The 21,444-nt window shown below is 36.7% G+C and overlaps 1 protein-coding gene across 1 annotated transcript; it reads right to left on the bottom strand.

Moving 5' to 3' along the window:
* Positions 1-18,566: 18,566 nt before the first annotated feature.
* LOC149560212 (UDP-glycosyltransferase 91C1-like) lies at positions 18,567-20,472 on the bottom strand. The gene is made up of 3 exons (XM_089823577.1): positions 19,843-20,472; positions 19,343-19,710; positions 18,567-19,252 (listed from the first exon to the last, which is right to left on the bottom strand). The coding sequence occupies exons 1-3, from the start codon at positions 20,450-20,452 to the stop codon at positions 18,842-18,844; spliced, it is 1,389 nt and encodes a 462-aa protein (XP_089679703.1). The 5' UTR covers positions 20,453-20,472; the 3' UTR covers positions 18,567-18,841.
* Positions 20,473-21,444: the final 972 nt, after the last annotated feature.

Here is a 21,444-nt window from a genome sequence, read left to right as displayed (position 1 = left end):
GTGCACCTGAAAATCAACAGCTTATAGATGATTTAAAGAAGGGGAAATTTGCGATCTTTTTCATCCACAATTAGATTGATTATGTGATAAATATGCTCGCTGAGTGCATATGAGACCTACATAAGTATTTACTCTTGATGAAGTGGTAATAGGTGAGGCTCATGTCCATATCACAATATGGGAAATAGAATTAGCAAGGTTGTATGTCATGGTTACACAACATGAAAATGTGGAAGAATATGACCCTAACAAATTCTTGGAAGAGAATCTATTAAAGATGGTTGGTGTAGGGATGATTTATATACTGTAGAACAACATAGCTTGGCAAGTCTCCAATTATGGTTCTATCATTTCTTGCATTTAGTCTTTTGAAAAAGAATTCAAAGTGATCCAAGAATATGTAAAAAAAGACTTTTCGACCATCAATTCAACTCCCTTGGTGCCTTTCAAATAAGGAGATTCAGATGTGGAAACATTGGTTAGGTAGTACCAGTAACCACTATATGGAATTAAAAATGGAGTGGACTTAACTATGGTAGACCTCACCAAGCTAGCTAAAGTAGAAACTTTGATTAGCATGTGTAACCAAGAACTTATAGAGTACCTAGACAGTGTCACTAGAATGAACCAAGATAGGGACATGGAGAAGAACATCCTATAGAGCATAAAGAGCCAAAATAAGAATTCCATGGTAGAATTCATTGGTGCATACAAAGTCTGGAAACTAGCGTATAGACCTCCTACTCAAGATGATGATGAGGAAGAAGAAGAGTTGCTAAAGAAGCATGTTGATGATTCTCTTTAGGGAATCTTTACTTGATGCTCTTTTTATTTTGAAGTTCTAAATCATTTACATCAAGGGGTTGTGTACCCATTAAAGACTTGGATTTCTTAACTCTTTATAGAGTGTCTGAGAATTGGGTTTTGATGGAGACTCTCAGGCATCCCTTTATTTAAACTAGAAAATTAGTAGTATAAAGGGTTGGCAGTCTTCAATGGATATCATACTATGAACCTAATCTAAGTTTTAATAGTTATGTAGATGTTTTAATTTGTCTAGCATTGTTCTTTTTAGAATGGGAAAGATTTGATTATTCAAAAATTGTATGCTTTGGATTGGTTTGTTGTTGATTTAGTATTGAATTAATGTCAAACTATTGAAATCCCTTTCTAATGTTGGATGATATATGTTTGACATGTTAAATAATTTTATGTTTTATATGTCTTTCTGAGAAGCAATTGATAGAGAAATGGTGTGTTCTCTCCGTTTTGTTCTTTCTTGTTTGTTTGTTTGTTGTTTCTTGATTATCCCTCTATCCAAGAATAGATGGGAAGCCTATCTACTTTCTAGTTAAAAGTAACCCTCAGTTAGAAGAAACCTTTGATTGAATATCCAATAAGGAAGCTAAACCTTACTAAAACTCAGAGAGTAATTAAAGAAATTAAAGTTCCTCAACAATTGGAAACATGTATTTGTCTTGTGAATTTAGGCATCGAAGTTCTTAGTTATTTATTTCAAACAAATTTGCATATCAACATATGTTACAACATATTTACATTCTATGTTTTACATGCACAAGTTATTGATAGGTGTGAATGAATTAATGAAAACTTAAAGTGTTTTAAGACTTTGATTCCTCTGTGCCTCCCTCTTAGTATCTTTTTTATCATTTTTATACCTCCATAAATCGAAACTAACCTTAGGGAAACTTATATGGATACTAAAAGTCAAAGTGTCCCTGATAAAGAACTGGCTTGCATTCTTCAAAATATATGTAGAGTGACTAACAATAAAAAAGGTTTTCATGGAGTGGCAAAGGAGAAAATGGAAGATGAGAAAAATAAGGACATCATAACAAATGAGATTATGGAGGATAGGGATGTAGTGGAGAAGATATATATATATATATATATATATATATATATATATATATATATATATATGAAAGTGGAATTAGAGTTCCATCCTAGAAATATGTCTACAAAGGTTGAAAAGATGGGTGGTATGAAGGATCCTAATTTGAATAATCCTTATCTTATAGATTATTAGATATCTAAGTAACCTATGATTAATAATTAGGCTTCTCTCCATAGTGATACTACTATTAACAATGAAGGTGAGAACCTAAAAGAATAATCCATACACCTTAACTCAAAATATTTTAAAGATGAAAGATATAGTATGATGGGTGTTCATTAGATTGTGAAGGCTAGAGGTATATTTATTCATTTTTCATTGATAGATGAATGAATGAGGAAGTCTCAGATCTTCATAATAAGATCAGCAAGACAAAGGAAAAGATGTATAAACTAATAAACCTTGATAAAGTGAAGTTTTTTATATTCAGGCATAGTAAGATGTGTGATATTGAGGTAGAGAAGATTAAGGATGCTATTGAGAAGAATATCAAAGATGCCCATGTGAAGGAAAAAATATGCATCATTTGATTGATAGATGGAGAAAAATGATAAATTTTTTGTATATTCTTCTTCATAACCATGAGGGCCTTAAAGCCTCTATTATTAATATGAAGTGCATCTATGGAATGTTAGAGAAAAAATGCAATACGATTATAAAGGTGAATCTTAAAGAGGAGTCGATAGATGGTCAAAGTGAAGGACTTGGGGAAAGAATAAGAGGCAACTTGAAGAAGAAATCTACCACCAAGAAGTAGGAGATGCAAACTACTTCGATCCTAAAAAACAACTAGTTTAATGAGTTGTACTCTATTTTGGTTTTTTCATTGTCTATCTAGTGTGTTGGTCAAGACTAATAGAAAATTATTCTAGAACTATTAGTGATGTAATTTTTTGTTTCTTATGTTATGGTTGTACTGGGTTGGCTAGAAAGTTTGACGAGTTGGATCATTAAATTTCAGGTGGTGATTAGGGAAATACCTGACTGGGGGATTCTAGAGAAATTTGTAGAGGATGATCAAGAAGATCTACAGATACATTGAATCAATTCAATCTGATCATAAACCCTAAGATGTATGGTGGATGTAAAAAATGGTAAAACATAGATTGGATATTTAAGATGATATAAAACTGAACATTTGATGTCTAGTATAGCCCCAACCATTTTCTATGTGAGTTTGTATGGGAAGGAAGTATTATAGAGAAAGGTTGATCAAATACACACAAGTTAGTGGATGTGAAGCAAAAAGAGAAAATCTTGTAGACGTGATGATGTTGTTGATAAGTGAATTTGAGAATAAGGCTTAAGTGCACTAATTGTGTGAAGGGTGCCTAAGACGTTCAAGATCAAAGATGACAATGGAAGGCTTATTAGTTAATGACCATAAGGACTAAAAAAAGATCTAGACCAAAAAAAGTGAGTTGTAATCACATAGATAAAAACATACTATTTTCTTTCTTATCATTTCAAATAGTTTGTATTGAAATCCTTTTAATAGAGGTTAACCTGACAATCATTTGAAGAATTAACAATATTTGTATATCCTTGAGCTAGGTGATATTCTAAATGGAATGATCAAATTCCTCTTACAAGGACTCTCCTAACATGGTGATTAAATCCTCTAACCAGGTCACGTTTAATAGTGTGTACTGTAACCTTTAATAGGGTTGGTTCCTAACATAGCTCACTTTAAAAGACTGAGAAAAGAGTGGCATGTTGTTGGTGGATTTTCCTAAATTGAATTTCCACATAAAATTGGAGTCTCAAATTGTGATGAATGTCTTACTAATATTTTACATATGATTTTTTTTTCATTATGTAATGCAAGTTAAGTTTATCATAGTTTTGCAGTAGAGATCGAGCAATGGCAAGATATGCACAATAAGTAGAACAATGATGTGTTTAATGTTTAATTGTTAAAGTAATACATATAGACATTGAGTAACTAATTCACCCCACCCCCCCACACCCCTCTTAGTTATTCCAAACATTTCTAACACAATTATTAATGCATAATTTTTTATCTTCTTTTATGTTTTTTATGTGCATGTTTAACTTTTGTCTAATAAGACAATGATTATCTTTAATATCTAATAATAATTCTATTGTAAAGGGTTTCAGGTCACTTCAAAATTCATTTTTGAATTAATAAAAAAATGATAAATGTTGATTGAAAATCAAATAAGAACTAAAATTAAATTTAAAAAAATGGTTAGGAGTAGAGAGAGGGGTGGGAGTGTTAGGGTTTCATAAGAGTGTGATGATGGAGACAAAGATTTAGAAGTGTAGGATGAAGATGGATACTTTACTATCTAATTCTTGGTTAGAAAGATGATTTATGCTTCACATTCTAGTTTTCCTATTCTAATCTTGTTTGGTTTTACAAACATTTGGTTGTAGGTATGGGTTCTTTGGCATATGTTTAGGGTTGGCTAACTAGGTTATGCACTTCTTTCTTCCCTAAGAGTCAAATATTTTCGGAGATAAGTTCCTAAGTTTTCTTCCTCAAGTGTTCTTAGTGTGATTCCTACATGAGTTTGATAATAGATATTGGGACTAGGTTCTCTACTCTTTCTATCCATTTGGCTAACCTATACCATTATCTTTAGGGCCAATTATGGTCATTCATGGCACGAATGATATCTTCTTTTTTAGTTTCCTCCTCTTTTCTCACATATCTTCCCTCTCCATGATTTATTTTTGTTATTCTATGAAGTTTCCATGATTTTTTTAATATGTGTTTACTCCTTGGAATTTTCTTTCTTTACTCCACATGTGCTTAGTCAAGTATGGGTTTTATTGGTGAACATTTCCTCTTTACACCCCTTTTTTTCTTCTAGACCTAACTCGAGGTTATGGGGTTTCTACTTCTCTCACATTCATATTTGAGCTCAACTTATTAAAGGTTCTAAAAGTATTGTCCTTTTGGGCCTTGGCACTTTTTATGATGATGTGAAAAGATACATGTGGGTCTTAGTTTTCTTTTTTTTTTTTCATTTTCAGCATCTTGGATCTTTCTTTGTTGAGATTTAATACAAGCAATATTATCTCCTCCTCTATTTCAATTGTTCCTTGTCTTTCCTTTCACTTGGTTTCCTCTATAAAATATACTAGTTCTCTCTTGGTATTGGCTTGGGTAAAGCCTATTACTAGGCTATGGTTCTACCTTTTAATTTTTTGGGAAAGATCCTACTCTTGCCTTTATTGTGCAAGGATGGATCTATATCTTTCTTGGCAGTCATTCAGACTACATATATTTTGGAAAACCAAATGTCTCTTTTAATTTGGCTCTACTCTTTATGGGACTTTGTTTCCCAATGATGATTATTTGTGGTCTTTTTTGTCCTTTCTAAAGTGATTTTTTCTTCTTTCTTCTAGGTTCTTCTACATAAGACCTATATTAAGTTTGATTTTATCCCTATTTACCTCATTTCTCTCCACTTGGAATTTTTGGTGCTTTGTCATTATTTTCTCCTACTTCTATCTATTCTAGTGGATTTTCTTTGTAATGTCCCCATTTTAGCAGTTGACCAAGTGTGTCTGTGTTAGCCTTGTTCTACATGGTCCTGAGGGCTAACGAAGGGTTTAATGGGATCTTGGAGTGTTTTGGCGTAGTCATTTCCAGTTTGGGCCAAAATGAAGTTGATTTACTCAGTTTGAGGCATACTTACTATTTTTAGTAAGTCGGCAGGACACAGTGCAGGTCAATTTTGGTGATTGGATTCGATACTCCTCGGTGAGAGCTTTTCGATGAGCTATCACTCGCATTATTCGGAGTCTGATTGCTAATACATTTTAATGCCTGAAGTTTATTAAAGTAACGTCCAATTTAATTGTAAAATATTAAAGTTTTAATTTAATATTTATTTTATGGTGATGTGTACCCAAGGGAGACATAAGGGGTATTTGAATATATGTTTTATATTACACATCTTTATCCCACATTGCCCATATGAGTTGAGCGGACCCGTGGGAATAGAATAAAAGGAAGCATTTGTAGCTTCATTAGACAGGTTGAATATGAGAAGAAATTGGTGTGTGAGTTGTAGCTTTGTTCTTGGCATTTGAGGACGTCTATCCTCTCTTGTAACATTCTAGACGTCATTCCCTTGGGGTTTGGCCTTTGGAATTCTTTCTTATTGGCTTCATTATCAGGCAGTTTAGTTGCATTTCCGGCTATAGGCAGATTTGATATTTTGCTCATATCTTCTTCACTACTTGTCCGACGCTTATGCCACTTGGAGGGAATGGTATTATGAAGGTAGTGGACTAATTGGAGGACAAAGTATTGTAGCAGCAAGTTCATAAGCATGGGCTTGAGTATTATGACAATATTGCTGAAGTAATTAAGTTATAAGGGGTTTTAAGAAGTTGAATGCAAACTGTTTGACATAATTCCTTTCAGCAATTTGGTTTAGTTTTTTGGGACATCCAAGGGTGTCCATTACAGTGGTATCAGAGCTATAAGTCCTTCCATCCTGTGGAGGTCTTATAGGGAATTTGTATCAGCCGGATAGAGGGAAAAAGTAAGTAAAAAACACAAGCTAAGCATTTATGTTTGAGCATGCGACAGGGATCTTATAATTTCTGCGATACCAGAGCAAGACAAAATAGGATTTCAGACTTGCAAAGCAAACAGTCTAGCACATCCGTGCAGGGGGACATTGAATTCAACCATACAGACACAGAGGAGATATTCTGTGATCAGGACAATAATATGGGTGATCGAGATGACAGGAATACAGGATTAGGCGGAGGCAAAAATGCTGGTCCAGATCAGGGGGAGGTACTGTTCCGACAGTTACTGGATACATTAGAGTAGGGGCAGCGTATGCAGCAGGAGCAGAATAGGCGAATGGACATGATGTTGCAGCTCATGGCTAGATAGATGGGTGTCAATATTAATCCAGGTGATGCCAACAATAGAAACAATAACAACGAGAGAAACAATAACAATGGGGGAAACAATAACCATGAAGGCCAAGGCAACAAAAATGGTCTTGAGAATAACATTAATGGTAATAATGGACACGGCAACAATGGGAATGAGGTTGATAACTTTAGACACGTTGCACGCCCAGCGCGGATTGTGAGCTCGAGACCTCTTCTACCCACTTTTCCACCCAGAGATCCGGTTCAACCAGTAAATGAACCATAGATTACTGAGTTACAGGATCAGTTCAGGAGGGACTGGGAGGCTAGTGGACCAGAGTTTCAGGCGGATATTTCTCTTAGAGATTATATGGACTTGAGGATGAAACACATGCCTAAAGCAGGAGGGAGGAATCAAAACTTTGAGCTGAGGAAGAAAGTTGGAAAACTTTCTTTACCTTATTATGATGCTTCAGGGAAGATCACTGCACAAGCTTGGGTGCAGAAAGTAGATACATACTTGCAGCTAAATCCTATGCCTGAGGAGGAGGCTATCAAGTATGTGGCTATGCACTTGGATGGCGTTGCACATGAATGGTGGCATCATGGCATGGTGACTTTGGGGCATAATCAGATTACATCCTATGAGGAATTCACTGAAACATTGATTGGGAGATTTGACACTAAGGATCCCGAGTTACATTTCAAGGAGCTAGCACAGTTAAAATAGTCAGGTTCTGTGGATGCTTACATTGCCGAGTTTCAGCGCTTGTCTGTACTTGTTACTGATATCTCTCCTAGGAGATTGGTGGTGTTATTTTGTGATGGTCTTGCTGATCCATTACGAGGTTGGGTGAAGGGACATGATCCACTCACGTTAGCTGAAGCAACTAAAAAGGCACGAGATTTAGCCCCTTCGGTATACAAAGGAAAAAAACCTTTCAATAGATTCTTCCTACCGCAAGGACAAAGACAAAAAATCATTTCAGAAAGAGTATAGAAAACCCAAAGAAGGATCAAAAGGACTAGACAATGAAACCTTGAATGAACTTCGAAAGAAGAAGCTGTGCTTCCATTATAGAGAGCCTTGGGACTTATCTCATAAATGTTCTCTCAAGGCTAAGGGAAATCAAATGGAGTATTTTTCAGCAGAAGAGTCAGAGTTAGAAGGGGAGGATCAACACTTTGATTCAGACGAGGGTAACACTATAGAGGAGAGCAACATTCCTAAGGATGATAGATCGTTGGCACGCTTGACAGGGGCCCAAAAGGCAATCACATTTAAGGTCAGGGGTACTATCCAGGGGCAGAAAGTGATATCTCTTATTGACACTGGGGCTACACATAACTTCATAGATGCACAGTTGGTAGCCAGGAGAGGGTTACAGACAGAGGAGCATGATGGGTTTAGAGTCATGGTGGCTAACGGTGATAAGTTATTATGCACTCGGAAGATATCTAATCTTTGCATCAGGTTTGGAGATGGCTACGAGTTAGAGGATGAGTTCTATGTTGTGGACATGGGAGATTATGATGTCATCCTCGGCATGACATGAATGGCTTCACTAGTTGATTTCACACTCAATCTAGCAAAATTGGAGATGAGATTCCAGCATGAGGGCAAAACTATGGTACTTAGAGGGCTTTCAGATGGAGGCACATAAATGCTTAGCCTATGTTTTTTACTTACTTTTTCCATCTATCCGGCTGATCCAAATTCCCTATAAGACCTCCATAGGATGGCAGGACTTATAGCTCTGATACCACTGTAATGGACACCCTTGGATGTCCCAAAAAACTAAACCAAATTGCTGAAAGGAATTATGTCAAACAGTTTGCATTCAACTTCTTAAAACCCCTTATAACTTAATTACTTCAGCAATATTGTCATAATACTCTAGCCCATGCTTATGAACTTGCTGCTACAATACATTGTCCTCCAATCAGTCCACTACCTTCATAATACCATTCCCTCCAAGCGGCATAAGCGTCGAACAAGTAGTGAAGAAGATATGAGCAAAATATCAAATCTTCCTGTAGCCAGAAATGCAACTAAAGTGCCTGATAATGAAGCCAATAAGAAAGAATTCCAAAGGCCAAACCCCAAGGGAATGACATCTAGAATGTTACAAGAGAGGATAGACGTCCTCAAATGCCAAGAAAAAAGCTGCAACTCACACACCAATTTCTTCTCATATTCAACCTGTCTAATGAAGCTACAAATGCTTCCTTTTATTCTATTCCCACGGGTCCGCTCAACTCATATGGGCAATGTGGGATAGAGATGTGTAATATAAAACATATATTAAAATACCCCTTATGTCTCCCTTGGGTACACATCACCATAAAATAAATATTAAAGTAACACTTTAATATTTTACAATTAAATTAGACGTTACTTTAATAAACTTCAGGCATTAAAATGTATTAGCAATCGAACTCCGAATAATGCGAGTGATAGCTCATCGGAAAGGTGTCACCGAGGAGTATCGAATCCAATCACCAAAATTGACCTGCACTGTGTCCTGCCGACTTACTAAAAATAGTAAGTATGCCTGAAACTGAGTAAATCAACTTCGTTTTGGCCCAAACTGGAAATGGCCCTGCTTATTTTTGTTTAAGAGGCTTCATTAGATCGGCTGTTTGAGCTTTCCTCCTAAATGCCAATGTTTTCAAATTTTATTTTCTATGGGGTTAAGGCCTATGTTACCTCAAAAGCCTCCAAAGTTAAGTTCTTTTAAATTATTTTCCATATACTATTTCAACTTGATAAGACTTTATTATAGGATTTGGGTCATGTTCTCACTTTATCTAATTAGAACATAACCTTATGTTGCTTAACTTTTAAATTTATAAAATTAGACTAATAATTACTTATGATTTAACTATCCATCTTGAAATATATATTATTTCACCAATACAAAATTATCAAGTTTTTAATAATTATTCTTGTTTTGTCTTTATTTTGTGACAAGTGTTGTACTTTAAGATGATTGATTAACATGTAGGTTTGAATCATTAACTTCTATGTGATTTTAGAGAAGACATGAAGCTTGGATCTAAGATAATTAATATATCCAATCATGAGAGTCTATTTTTGTTGGAAATATTCAAGATATGACAAGTTACTGAGAGGGGAGGGGTGAATCAGTAACTTCTAAAATTTCAAAGAATAAAACTGTATACTGATATATTCATCATTCATCCAAGTAACCTATTGTAAGCATGAAACAAAATCATTTGCAACACTTGAACACACAGATTTGGTGACCCAGAAACCTTCCAAATAGAAAGTAAAACTGGGGTGGGGATGAAACCCACAAGCTTCGTTACTGCAGTATGAAGTTGGCCGGTTAAGGCTTACAATGACCACTTCTGGTGATCTGCCCTGTTAGGAGCACAAAGGATCGCTAGATCCACCTTGTTAGAGGATTTCCAAACATACAATTAAGTATGCACTCTGTTAGGAGATTTACAAAAGACTGTTAAGTCTACCTTGTTAGAGGATTTGCAAAAACTGATTCACCTGTTAGAATGAAACAGTGGATATGATTACAACTAATTGCTGATAAGATCCACTATGCTCTGATTCACCTTGATGTGATAGATAAAACTTTTTTGCTTCAAAATTCAACCTGCTGAATATCTTCACAATTCAGCCCACATACTTTCGCACGCATGTATTTCTTTCGCACTTTCACACATTCACACTTTCACATTTCCACTCATTACCATTGCCATAACTATTGTATGAATGATACAATACATTGCATATATATACTATCCATATAAATAATACATGCAAGGTCGGCTAAACAATACATGCAAGGTCGGCTAAACAATAAGTGCAAATCTCTATACAAAGTCGGCCCAAGGTAAAAAATCGGGTTCACTGAACTGACTCGGTGTCCTTCTGATACTCGGCGTCCACTGTGTTACTCGGCATCGTCATGCACTCGGTAGAAGTGAAGGCACGGTTCATACTAAACACTTTGAATAGTTCTGAACTCGGTAACCACTGGAGACTCGGTAGAAGAGATGTCACTCGGTGAATACTTCTATCTGAACTGTTGCTCGGTGATCAAAGGAAATACTTGATAGAACCTTGTGACTCGGTGATAGTTAGTTTCCTTGATATCTGTCTGAGCTCGGTAAAAATTAATTTCCTTGATAACCTCAGGAGCTCGGTTATCATGAAGTTCTCGATTACATCTTAGTACATCTTTACTCGGTCAAAACTGATTCCTTTCTTTATCTTGAACACTCGGTAAACACTGATTGCTTTGTTCACCTTGATCACTCGGTAAACACTGATTGCTTTGTTCACCTTGATCACTCAGTAAACACTGACTTCTTTGTTCACCTTGATTACTCGGTAAACACTGACTTCTTTGTTCTCCTTGATTACTCGGTAAACACTGAGAACTAGGTAAAGCTTGGTTTCCGGTGTGAGCTCGATAAGCATTCAGAATCCAATAAGTGTTGTAACTAATGACAAAAATGTATCATAATGCCAACAATCTCCCCCTTTGGCATTAGTGACAAAAATACTTATGAGACAAAATTTATCTGACATGCTGATGACTGATTCTGAATATACATAGCTTCGTTATATACAACTCCCCCATAGAATAGCTTTGTTATATACAACTCCCCCATAGAATGTACATACATTATTTACATGAGCTGTATATCTCTTCCTTTGTAAAAATTTTGAAAACACTTATTCACCCATAGTATACATATCCAACAATAATCTCCCCCTTTTTGACAATAATGCCAAAGAATAAAGAATATATATACTTATATGGAAACACCAAAATGAGAGATGAACTCTGAATGTACCTGGAGAATAAGCTGGAGAGTCTTATCCCAATTCTCTTGCAAAATTTTGCAGGTAGAAAGAGCTATTTGAATTTCAGCCGAAAGTTCAATCACATGATCTGCAATGGAGAAGTTATTATCATGGATTAATGTCTTTGAATGTGCAATATGCTTCTGCATTGAATCCATGATGGGAAGGATCATGTTTTGGATATCTATCAATGTAGATCGGATCCTTGCCTCTTCCCTCAATAGCTCTGCCTACTTCTCTGACAAAAATTTGATTCTGAGGTGATGAGATGAGCTTGAACTGGGGTCAATCTTCAAGTTCTGTGCGCTTACCTTTAGATCTTCATCAATTTTATTTAGTTTTTCTCTTATTCCTTTAGTGTATTCGGTAACATCACAAAGTTTAGCAAAAAGAGATGTTACATTATTAAAAGAATTTTCCATATCTGCCAAAACTGAGGTTAATGCAACCTGATTTATTGCAATGTTCTGGGCAATGTGCCCTAATACCTTATTATCAAATTTCTTTTCTGCACGCTCAATTAGCTTTTCTTGTTCGGAGGCATCTTCATTGAATTTATTAACTGCCTCTTCTAGTTGAATCAAAATGTGTTGAGAAGTATCAACATCAACACCTATAGCCTCAGTAATTATGTTCCGAGCTTCTTCAATTATCCTATATTCCTTATCCCTTTCTGATCTTAACTGCATCTGAGTAGCCTTTTTCTCAATAAGTTGACTAGCATACCTCATTTCTTCAATGGTAGCATTATCAAAGTCAATCTTTGGAATTACTATCTCTGTGTCCAAGTCAATATCTTCAGGAATTTCCTTTCCAGTGATCATAAGTCTTAATGGTTGCTTTTGTTTGACTTCTGGGATGACTGGTTTGACCTTTGGAATAGACACAACAGTAGAGATAGAAGGACTAGCAGTAAAAACTGGGATGTTTGAGGTTTGAGTGCCAATAGAAGTATGTACAGGGTCAAAAATTTGAGTGCTGGCCAAAAATGGTGATACACTCGGTAATATAGTATCTGAGCTCACTGTGCCTGAAGTAGATGGCAAAAAAATTGTAGAACAAATTTGAGTTGTCAAAATTTGAGAACTTACAACAATGCCAACTGATGATGATGGAGTCGAGGAGGCTAACTAGGTAGATGAAAAGGGGTGCAGCTCGGTAGACGAAGAGGGATGCAACTCGGTAGATGAAGTGGTAGTCACTTCCACTGATGATACCTGGAGCTGAGATATGGCAGGTGTAGATGGTAAAACTGGTGTAGATGAACCTGCTGAAGCTGACTCCAACCTTGATGATGTCATAGGTTTGTTTGGGGAGTGAGGAAGGGATGCAATAACTGCTGCTGCATTTTTTACCGTATCATCCTCCTTATCTTCCTCTTCAGCTTCTTCCTCTTTGTCTTCTTCCTCCTTTTCTTCCATCATTGCATGCAACTCTCTTGGTGTAACTGTGATGGATGGAGTGCTATCTGATTCATCACTGCTGCTGCTGCTGTCATCATCCTTTATTTCTACTGGGTCTACACTGGGCTTATGTAGATGATAGATGTTTTTCCACATGTTTGTAGCATCATTTACAACATGCTCTATATCTTTGATCAAAACTAAAAAAGTGTGAAATCTGATCATCATTTTACCTTCATAGGTTTTCAATTCAGATTTTACCTCTGCTCCAGTGAGACTAGGCCGAAGATTCTTCAGGGATTGCTCATATATATCTTTTATCGTCTTGGTGGCTAACTCCCATCTTGGCTGTACTCTCTCCAGTAGTTCTTTAGAGATATGAGGAGCAATCTGGTCTGGGGAGTATTTCCATTTTCCCATTTTGTTAAGTACCAGTTCCTCAATTTGCATTTTCTCTGCATCAATCCTTGTCTCAAATCTCAATGCCTTGAAATTTGCAATGCCAGCTCCTTCTTCCAATGTTTTGAGCCTTTGCTCGAATGTAGGTGCAGGTTTGACCAATACAGGTTCCTGAATACCTTTTCTCGTTCTTCGAGTGAATACTGCAGTAGGTTGCTTCTTGGGCTTGGTAATGATTACCTTGCCTTTCTTCTTTGCCGGTTGCTCTTTCTCTGATTCTTTTTCTCCTTCTTTTTCTTCTTCACTTTCTTTATCTTCACCTTTTCCCTCGGTGACCATAAGAGAACTCATTTCAATTTTTAGTTTGGCCATTTTCCTTTTACCTTTGCTGATGGCTTGTGGAATTTTGATTTCTAGTTCAATTCTGGCCTTTGCTTCATCATAAGTACCAAAAATTTGTTGCCTTGGTCTACTGGCTCATTTACCAGTGCTTCAATGATATCCCTGGTTTCATCAATATTTACCTCATATGGAAGAGGTTTCACCCATGCAACTCGGGGTCTAACTGCCTGTATGTATACCTTGTCACAGTCAACCATGAAACAGACATCATCCTTATACTCTTCAACAAGTTTTCGAGGTATTTTGAATCTGTTGTTCATCCTTTCCTTGAAATCTTCAAAATAATTGTCCATTGCTTTGTCAAAATTCATACCCATATCTACTATGAATTCATTTATTTGATACAAAATTGGAGTATCTTTCCTCCATACAACTGTACCTTTGGATGGAAAGAATTTCTGTAGATAGAAGAATAAACAAACTAGCAAAGAACCAAATTTACAAGGGTTTGTCTTTGCAGTCCTTATGCTTTCCATGTTTTTATTGAATTGTTTTAATAATACATCAGCTAGGTCAAACTCCATATTTTTCTTTACAATTTTATATGCCAAATCTACAGCCTCGCAAGGTACACTATTCAGCCTGCTGGAACTATACAGTTTGTATGCAATAACATAAATACCAAATTTCAGTTCTATATCTGAAACATTGTTGAGTTTTAAACCTCTGCCATCCCATTCGGCTTGGGTTTTCTTCTGTAACTCATCCCGTCCTAGGGTTTTGGTGGTTTTGGCTTTGCTGAGCATTGGGAGACCCGTGATTTTGTGAATCATCTTCTTGGTTATCAAAACTGGTTGTTCCAACCACAACTGACCATTATGTACTCGGCTCAAGATATACCTCACCCATTTCACTTGGAAACTTCTTGGCAGATGCGGGATATGGGTTAAGCCTTTGGTTTCCAAATGTTTGAACTCAGGTTTTAGGGTTCCATCCATGCATAACTCGGCTAGGGTGCTATCCATATCTAGTGTCCCTATTTCTTGCACAGTATACTTGAAATGAGTACGAATATCATTGATTAGAAGTACCTTTGGAGGAATCTGTGATTGAGCTCCATGCGGGTCAAGTGATTCAGCGATGGCAGGAACAAGCTTGAACGTCGGTGCCTTCCATTCCGTTCCCTTCACAAGCATTTCAGATCCTTTCTTCGCCTTGCTGCTGTTGGTGCTTGCGGAAGCCATTGCTACTCGGTGAGTAAGAAGATTTCGTAAGAATACTTCGCTGGAAAATTTCTTCAACTTACTTGAATTTGCTTGAAAGCCCTCTTTTGTAAATCTCGAATTCGCGGTGAAAAAATGAGGTTGAAATCTGCCCTTTTGATGAAAAATTTGTCATTAATGTTCAGCACGGAGGTAGCTGCGATTGACAGGCTATCATCCACTAGCTCGGCTTAAACTTCACAACTCGGTGACCAAAAGAAAATAGGTTAATCTGCCCTTAACTCGGTAAGAGAAGAACCAACCATGCTCGGTAAGTGCTACTTGGTGAAAGAAGCCTTATTGCACCCGACTGAGCTCGGTAAGGTCATGTACCGACCATGATTCTGATGTATCTGAAATACTGATTTGATCATATTTTCATTCTAGGACTGCTTAGGATATTGCTTGTGGATACAGTCCTGGTCTTATCCTAATGAGTTTTAATTGGAAATGGGAGAATCACTCACCTCTTGATTGATCATTCCATTACTTGAATTATCTGGCTCGGTAGACTTTGGAATCCATTGCTACTTCATTTGTTTCCGAATATTGTCTACTTTGATTTTCTTCTCATCCTCGACTTTCTTTATGTTCATGCAGTTTTTAGATATATGACCAAGTTCTGTACATGTATAACATCTTACAGTGGTATCCCTTTTTCTTAGGTGATGCCTTGCACAGTTTATGCCAGTATGACCATATTCTCCACAATAATGACATCTGCACCAAGTGTTGTAGTCCCAACCAAATATTGCTTTGACAAGTTGTTCAGATGGATTAAAAGATTTGAATTTGCATTGTGATGCCTTATGACCTTGCTTTTGGCATTTGTGACATTTACCTTCAAATTTCGGTTTCCTTTTGCATTCATTGGCTTTGTGTCCATGCTGATTGCAATTGTAGCATTTTCCATTAAATTTGCCTTTTCCATTGCTCCAACATCTATTAGATGTATGACCTAACTTACCACAGTGGCTGCAAGTAGGTTTTAGATTCTTTTGAGTAACCTGTTTGGAGGATTCACCTTCTTCCTTGTATCCAAGGCCTGCTTTACCATTTTGTTTATGAAAGTTTTCTTCATTTTGCAGATTCAATTGATCCATGTCTTTTTGAGATTTTACCATTCTCTCATTGACTTGTTTTTCAGAGATTAGATCACTTTGTAAGCTTGCATTGATTTGTCTTTTAGTAATTAAGTCATTTCTCAAAATCTCATTCTCAGATCTTAGATTCATAATTTCTTCATTTGCATTAGATAACTGAGTTACAAGATTTTCAAGCTGAGAGGATTGATTATTCCTTACCTCTAAGTCTTCAGCTGCCTTGTTCCTTTGCTCTAAGATTTCGCATAGCCTGATGGACTAGATTCCTTGTTCCCTTTTGAGCTTTCTTACTTCTTCCTGCAGAGATCCATTCTTTTCTAAGAGTTCTTTGATTGCTTTGTCAGCTTCATCTGAACAATTTGATGGTGAGAGATCTTCAATCTTTTCTTCAACATACTGATGGTCATTCATTTTCTTTGCAAGTTCTTTTCTTCTTTTCAAGGATTGTAAAAGATGCTCTTTTGCTTCATTGAGTTGAGCCATGGCCATTTTCAGATCTAGCTTTTCATTCTCAATAGTTTTGTCAAGTTTGAATATCTCCATTGTCCTTGATCTTTGCTCAAGCTATGAAGCTTTTATCTTGAGAACCTTATAGCTCTGATACCAATTGTTGGAAATATTCAAGATATGACAAGTTACTGAGAGGGGAGGGGTGAATCAGTAACTTCTAAAATTTCAAACAATAAAACTATATACTGATATATTCATCATTCATCCAAGTAACCTATTGTAAGCATGAAACAGAATCATTTGCAACACTTGAACACACAGATTTGGTGACCCAGAAACCTTCCAAATAGAAAGTAAAACTGGGGTGGGGATGAAACCCACAAGCTTCGTTACTGCAGTATGAAGTTGGTCGGTTAAGGCTTACAATGACCACTTCTGGTGATCTGCCCTGTTAGGAGCACAAAGGATCGCTAGATCCACCTTGTTAGAGGATTTCCAAACATACAATTAAGTATGCACTCTGTTAGGAGATTTACAAAAGACTGTTAAGTCTACCTTGTTAGAGGATTTGCAAAAATTGATTCACCTGTTAGAATGAAACAGTGGATCTGATTACAACTGATTGCTGATAAGATCCGCTATGCTCTGATTCACCTTGATGTGATAGATAAAACTTTTCTGCTTCAAAATTCGACCTGCTGAATATCTTCACAATTCAGCCCACATACTTTCGCATGCATGTATTTCTTTCGCACTTTCACACATTCACACTTTCACATTTCCACTCATTACCATTGCCATAACTGTTGTATGAATGATACAATACATTGCATATATATACTATCCATATAAATAATACATGCAAGGTCGGCTAAACAATACATGCAAGGTCGGCTAAACAATAAGTGCAAATCTCTATACAAAGTCGGCCCAAGGTAAAAACTCGGGTTCACTGAACTGACTCGGTGTCCTTCTAATACTCGGCGTCCACTGCATTACTCGACATCGTCATGCACTCGGTAGAAGTGAAGGCACGTTTCATACTAAACACTTCGAATAGTTCTGAACTCGGTAACCACTGGAGACTCGGTAGAAGAGATGTCACTCGGTGAATACTTCTATCTGAACTGTTGCTCAGTGATCAAAGGAAATACTTGATAGAACCTTGTGACTCGGTGATAGTTAGTTTCCTTGATATCCGTCTGAGCTCGGTAAAAATTAATTTCCTTGATAACCTCAGGAGCTCGGTTATCATGAAGTTCTCGATTACATCTTAGTACATCTTTACTCGGTCAAAACTGATTCCTTTCTTTATCTTGAACACTCGGTAAACATTGATTTCTTTGTTCACCTTGATCACTCGGTAAACACTGATTGCTTTGTTCACCTTGATCACTCGGTAAACACTGACTTCTTTGTTCACCTTGATTACTTGGTAAACACTGACTTCTTTGTTCTCCTTGATTACTCGGTAAACACTGAGAACTAGGTAAAGCTTGGTTTCCGGTGTGAGCTCGGTAAGCATTCAGAATCCAATAAGTGTTGTAACTAATGACAAAAATGTATCATAATGCCAACATATTTTATGCACTTTGGGATAAAAAAATTATATCATCGATATATATGTAGCATTCTAAAACTTGTACAAGAAATAATGTAGTATCCCTAATATATTATTAGGCATTGCAAAATGATTTAACACTTTATAGTACTACCATATATAGTTTTAGATATCATAGTAAGCATGTTGTTTTCTTCAGACTCAACTTTGTTCTATGCATTATTCTTGTGTAATGAGTAAGAACATATTGTAGATATGATTATATTTTTTAAATTAACCTCTATTCAAATAGTTTTGTATTTATATGTCAATCCATATTTTACACCATATACATTTCATATATAGGCATGTGTCCTTTAGCACCATCTAATATGAGTTTAAACTTGAGAACTAACAAGTCGTAAATAAATATTTATTCATATAACTCTCCTTATATAAGCCTTATTACAACTTTTCATGTGTAAACACATGATTACATACCAAACTAAAGGAACAACTTACTCTATGGATAAACATATTAGTTTATTAACTTGAAATTAAATCTTACAACAAGGAACCACAACATAATAATCTAATGCATGCAAAGATAGTTTATGAACCATAAGGATCACTAGGGCTAGGATTGTTCACCTAATGACTTCCAAAATACCCTAACAATAGTTTTGCCGAAAGACTATCAACATAGTTGTTTATTGAAGGTCCTAAGCATGGAGACAAAGTTCTGCAAGTTTCTTTCACTGATCTGGAAATTATTGCTTGTCAACATGTCACTTATCTTTGTAACATTAGATTTGATTTGTGCTCCTTCATTTTCTACCATTATGATTCTAATTGCTTTACTAATATCCTCTTTAGTAAAAGATCCGTCATCTTCATTTCTTCTCACTTTCACTCCAAGCTTGAGCTCACTTACAAGCCCTGCAGTCAACCCTTGCTCAAACTTCATGGGAAGAGCGATGAGTGGTACCCCAAACCTTAGGCCCTCTGTCATTGAATTCCACCCACAATGAGTTAAAAAAGCAGCTGTAGAAGGATGATTCAAAATGTGCAATTGCGGTGCCCACTTTGTCACCACCAATCCCTTTTCCTACAAAACAACTTAGGCTCATTATAAACGATTCTCACTATTATACTCGCCATTAAATTGTATTTTAAAGGAAGATGACGCATAGCATACCCCAATTTGGTCTTGAAAACCTGGAAGCAAGTCATTTCCACTAGGCAGAAACCAGATGAACGAGGTGTTTCCCTCTAGCAAACCCATTGAAATGGAAGATAGTTGTTTGTGCGTGAGAACGTACTCGCTACCAAAAGACAAGATCACCACCGAATCAACGGGTTGTCTATCGAGCCACTGTAAACAAATGTCATCAACGGGGGCAGGTTGGAGTTTAGGCATGAGTAATCCAACAGGGAACACTGGACGCTTCACCAGGCTCTGCAAATAGTCCACATATGTGCCTTCTAGCTCTGAACACGAATTGAATGTGATTGCCCAACTCTCTCGCATTCCAATGCTTCCACGCTCAACAATGCTAAGCCCACCTGCATGGACACCCTTAAACAATACACACTAAGAAAGAAATTAAAGCTAAAAAATAAAGTCAACTGTAACTATTTAACATTTTTAACTTAAGAATCACTTGATATTGTAATTTTTAATATTTAACTCCACACCTGAATGCTTGCTATACATCACCTCCATGGCCCCATGCCCTTCAAACAAGGTGAAGTGAACATTGGGCGAGGGAAATCCTGGTGGCGATACGGCGAGATCCTCAGCGCTAGGGTTTCCCGATGCATTGTCTAGCCCGCCTTCCAAATAGCTGAAACCGGTCACTCCCATTGGGACGAATAATATGGGGGCGATAGGATTGGGTAGCCTTGCAGTCACACGGGGGACCCAGTGTTGCAAAACATCGTACATTACAAAGTCCGGTGACAGCTTTTGTAACAGTTCTTCGAAGGGCTTCTCCATGAGGTCCAGTGCGAGTAGGAGTAGAGATAGCAGTAATGGCGCGTCTGCCCTCTTCACAGCATCTGCTGTGGACTCTACGCCTTTTGGCAGCCCCTCCAACGAGGGCATCGCCAACTCCATGAAATCTATCCCCTCTCCTTCCAACACTTGCGGTCTTAGTCGCTTAATGTTCAACGGGGTTGACACAAAGATGATTTTAAGACCATGACTGGACATCTTCCTCGCAAGCTCAAGAAAGGGCATCATGTGACCGTGGGCTAGCCACGGAAACATCACCACAAGAAGCTCCCTTTGCTTTTCCGCAGCCATTCCTGATGCAACTAAAGCTTTTGCAAACTATGGACAATCCTCTACACTATACGTTCTACTCTGCCATGAGTTTAAATAGACAGTTTGCTCTATCGGTTGAGCTTTCTCGGTTTCATGAGCTACGAAATTCACTGCATCACGATTTTGCACGTTCTCATTTTCCTAAACGGTGTCTAGCTGTCCTTCCAAATATCCTTCGGACTGCAGACGCTACCGCGCTCTAATTCGTTTTGGTCAACAACTTTCATTACTAGAAATTTGGCACGTGACTAAATTTGTGGGACGTATGCTCAATAATTAGAGTGGTGTGTAAATGAAACATTTTACTTGTTCCATCGCGAGCAGCAAAGTCAATCAGGAATGATGTCTACCTGCGTTACCGAACCTTCTCAGTCAAATTTTGATTACGGATATTTACAAATTTTTATAAACATTAAATCTATTATTTAGATGGTAATGTTACCTTCGTATTTTACACTTAGCTATGTCTAGCTACTCTTCACAAGAGTATCAACTACTTGCCTTTTACAAATATTCCAAAAGATATAGACAAGATTCTAGTACGTTGAGAAGTTGAGAAATGGTAAATATTTAAGCTGATAGGCTTATTGTGGGAGCTTTGCTCTTAGATTTTTTTTTGGCGAAAATTTTGTAAGACTATTTTTTGATGAAGGATAAATACCTATTCCTTCTTTATGATTTAAAAACACCAATTAAAAATTAAAAAGTTCCCATTTATTTGTTCAGTTTAAATTTCTATTTTTTCCACTATTTTTATAAAATATTTTGACTCTTCATATTAAAAGCCATGAGAAAATGATGGTCAACTATAATTTCTATTCATTTATGCTATGGATTCTAATCAGTACTATAAGAGGCAGATGAGGGTGTTTATCCTTTTGCTTCTACCATAGAACAATACCAAGATGCCATGTCTTTTGTCTATTATTTGATTCAATAGTTTCCACACAAATTTGTTCCACAATTTATCA

The sequence above is a fragment of the Cupressus sempervirens genome, chromosome 4, assembly GCF_028749045.1.
Source record: "Cupressus sempervirens isolate cs-2001-9-10 chromosome 4, ASM2874904v1, whole genome shotgun sequence".
NCBI lineage: Eukaryota > Viridiplantae > Streptophyta > Pinopsida > Cupressales > Cupressaceae > Cupressus > Cupressus sempervirens.
Note: the sequence above shows the minus strand (reverse complement) of the source record. Positions and strands in the feature narration are given on the sequence as shown.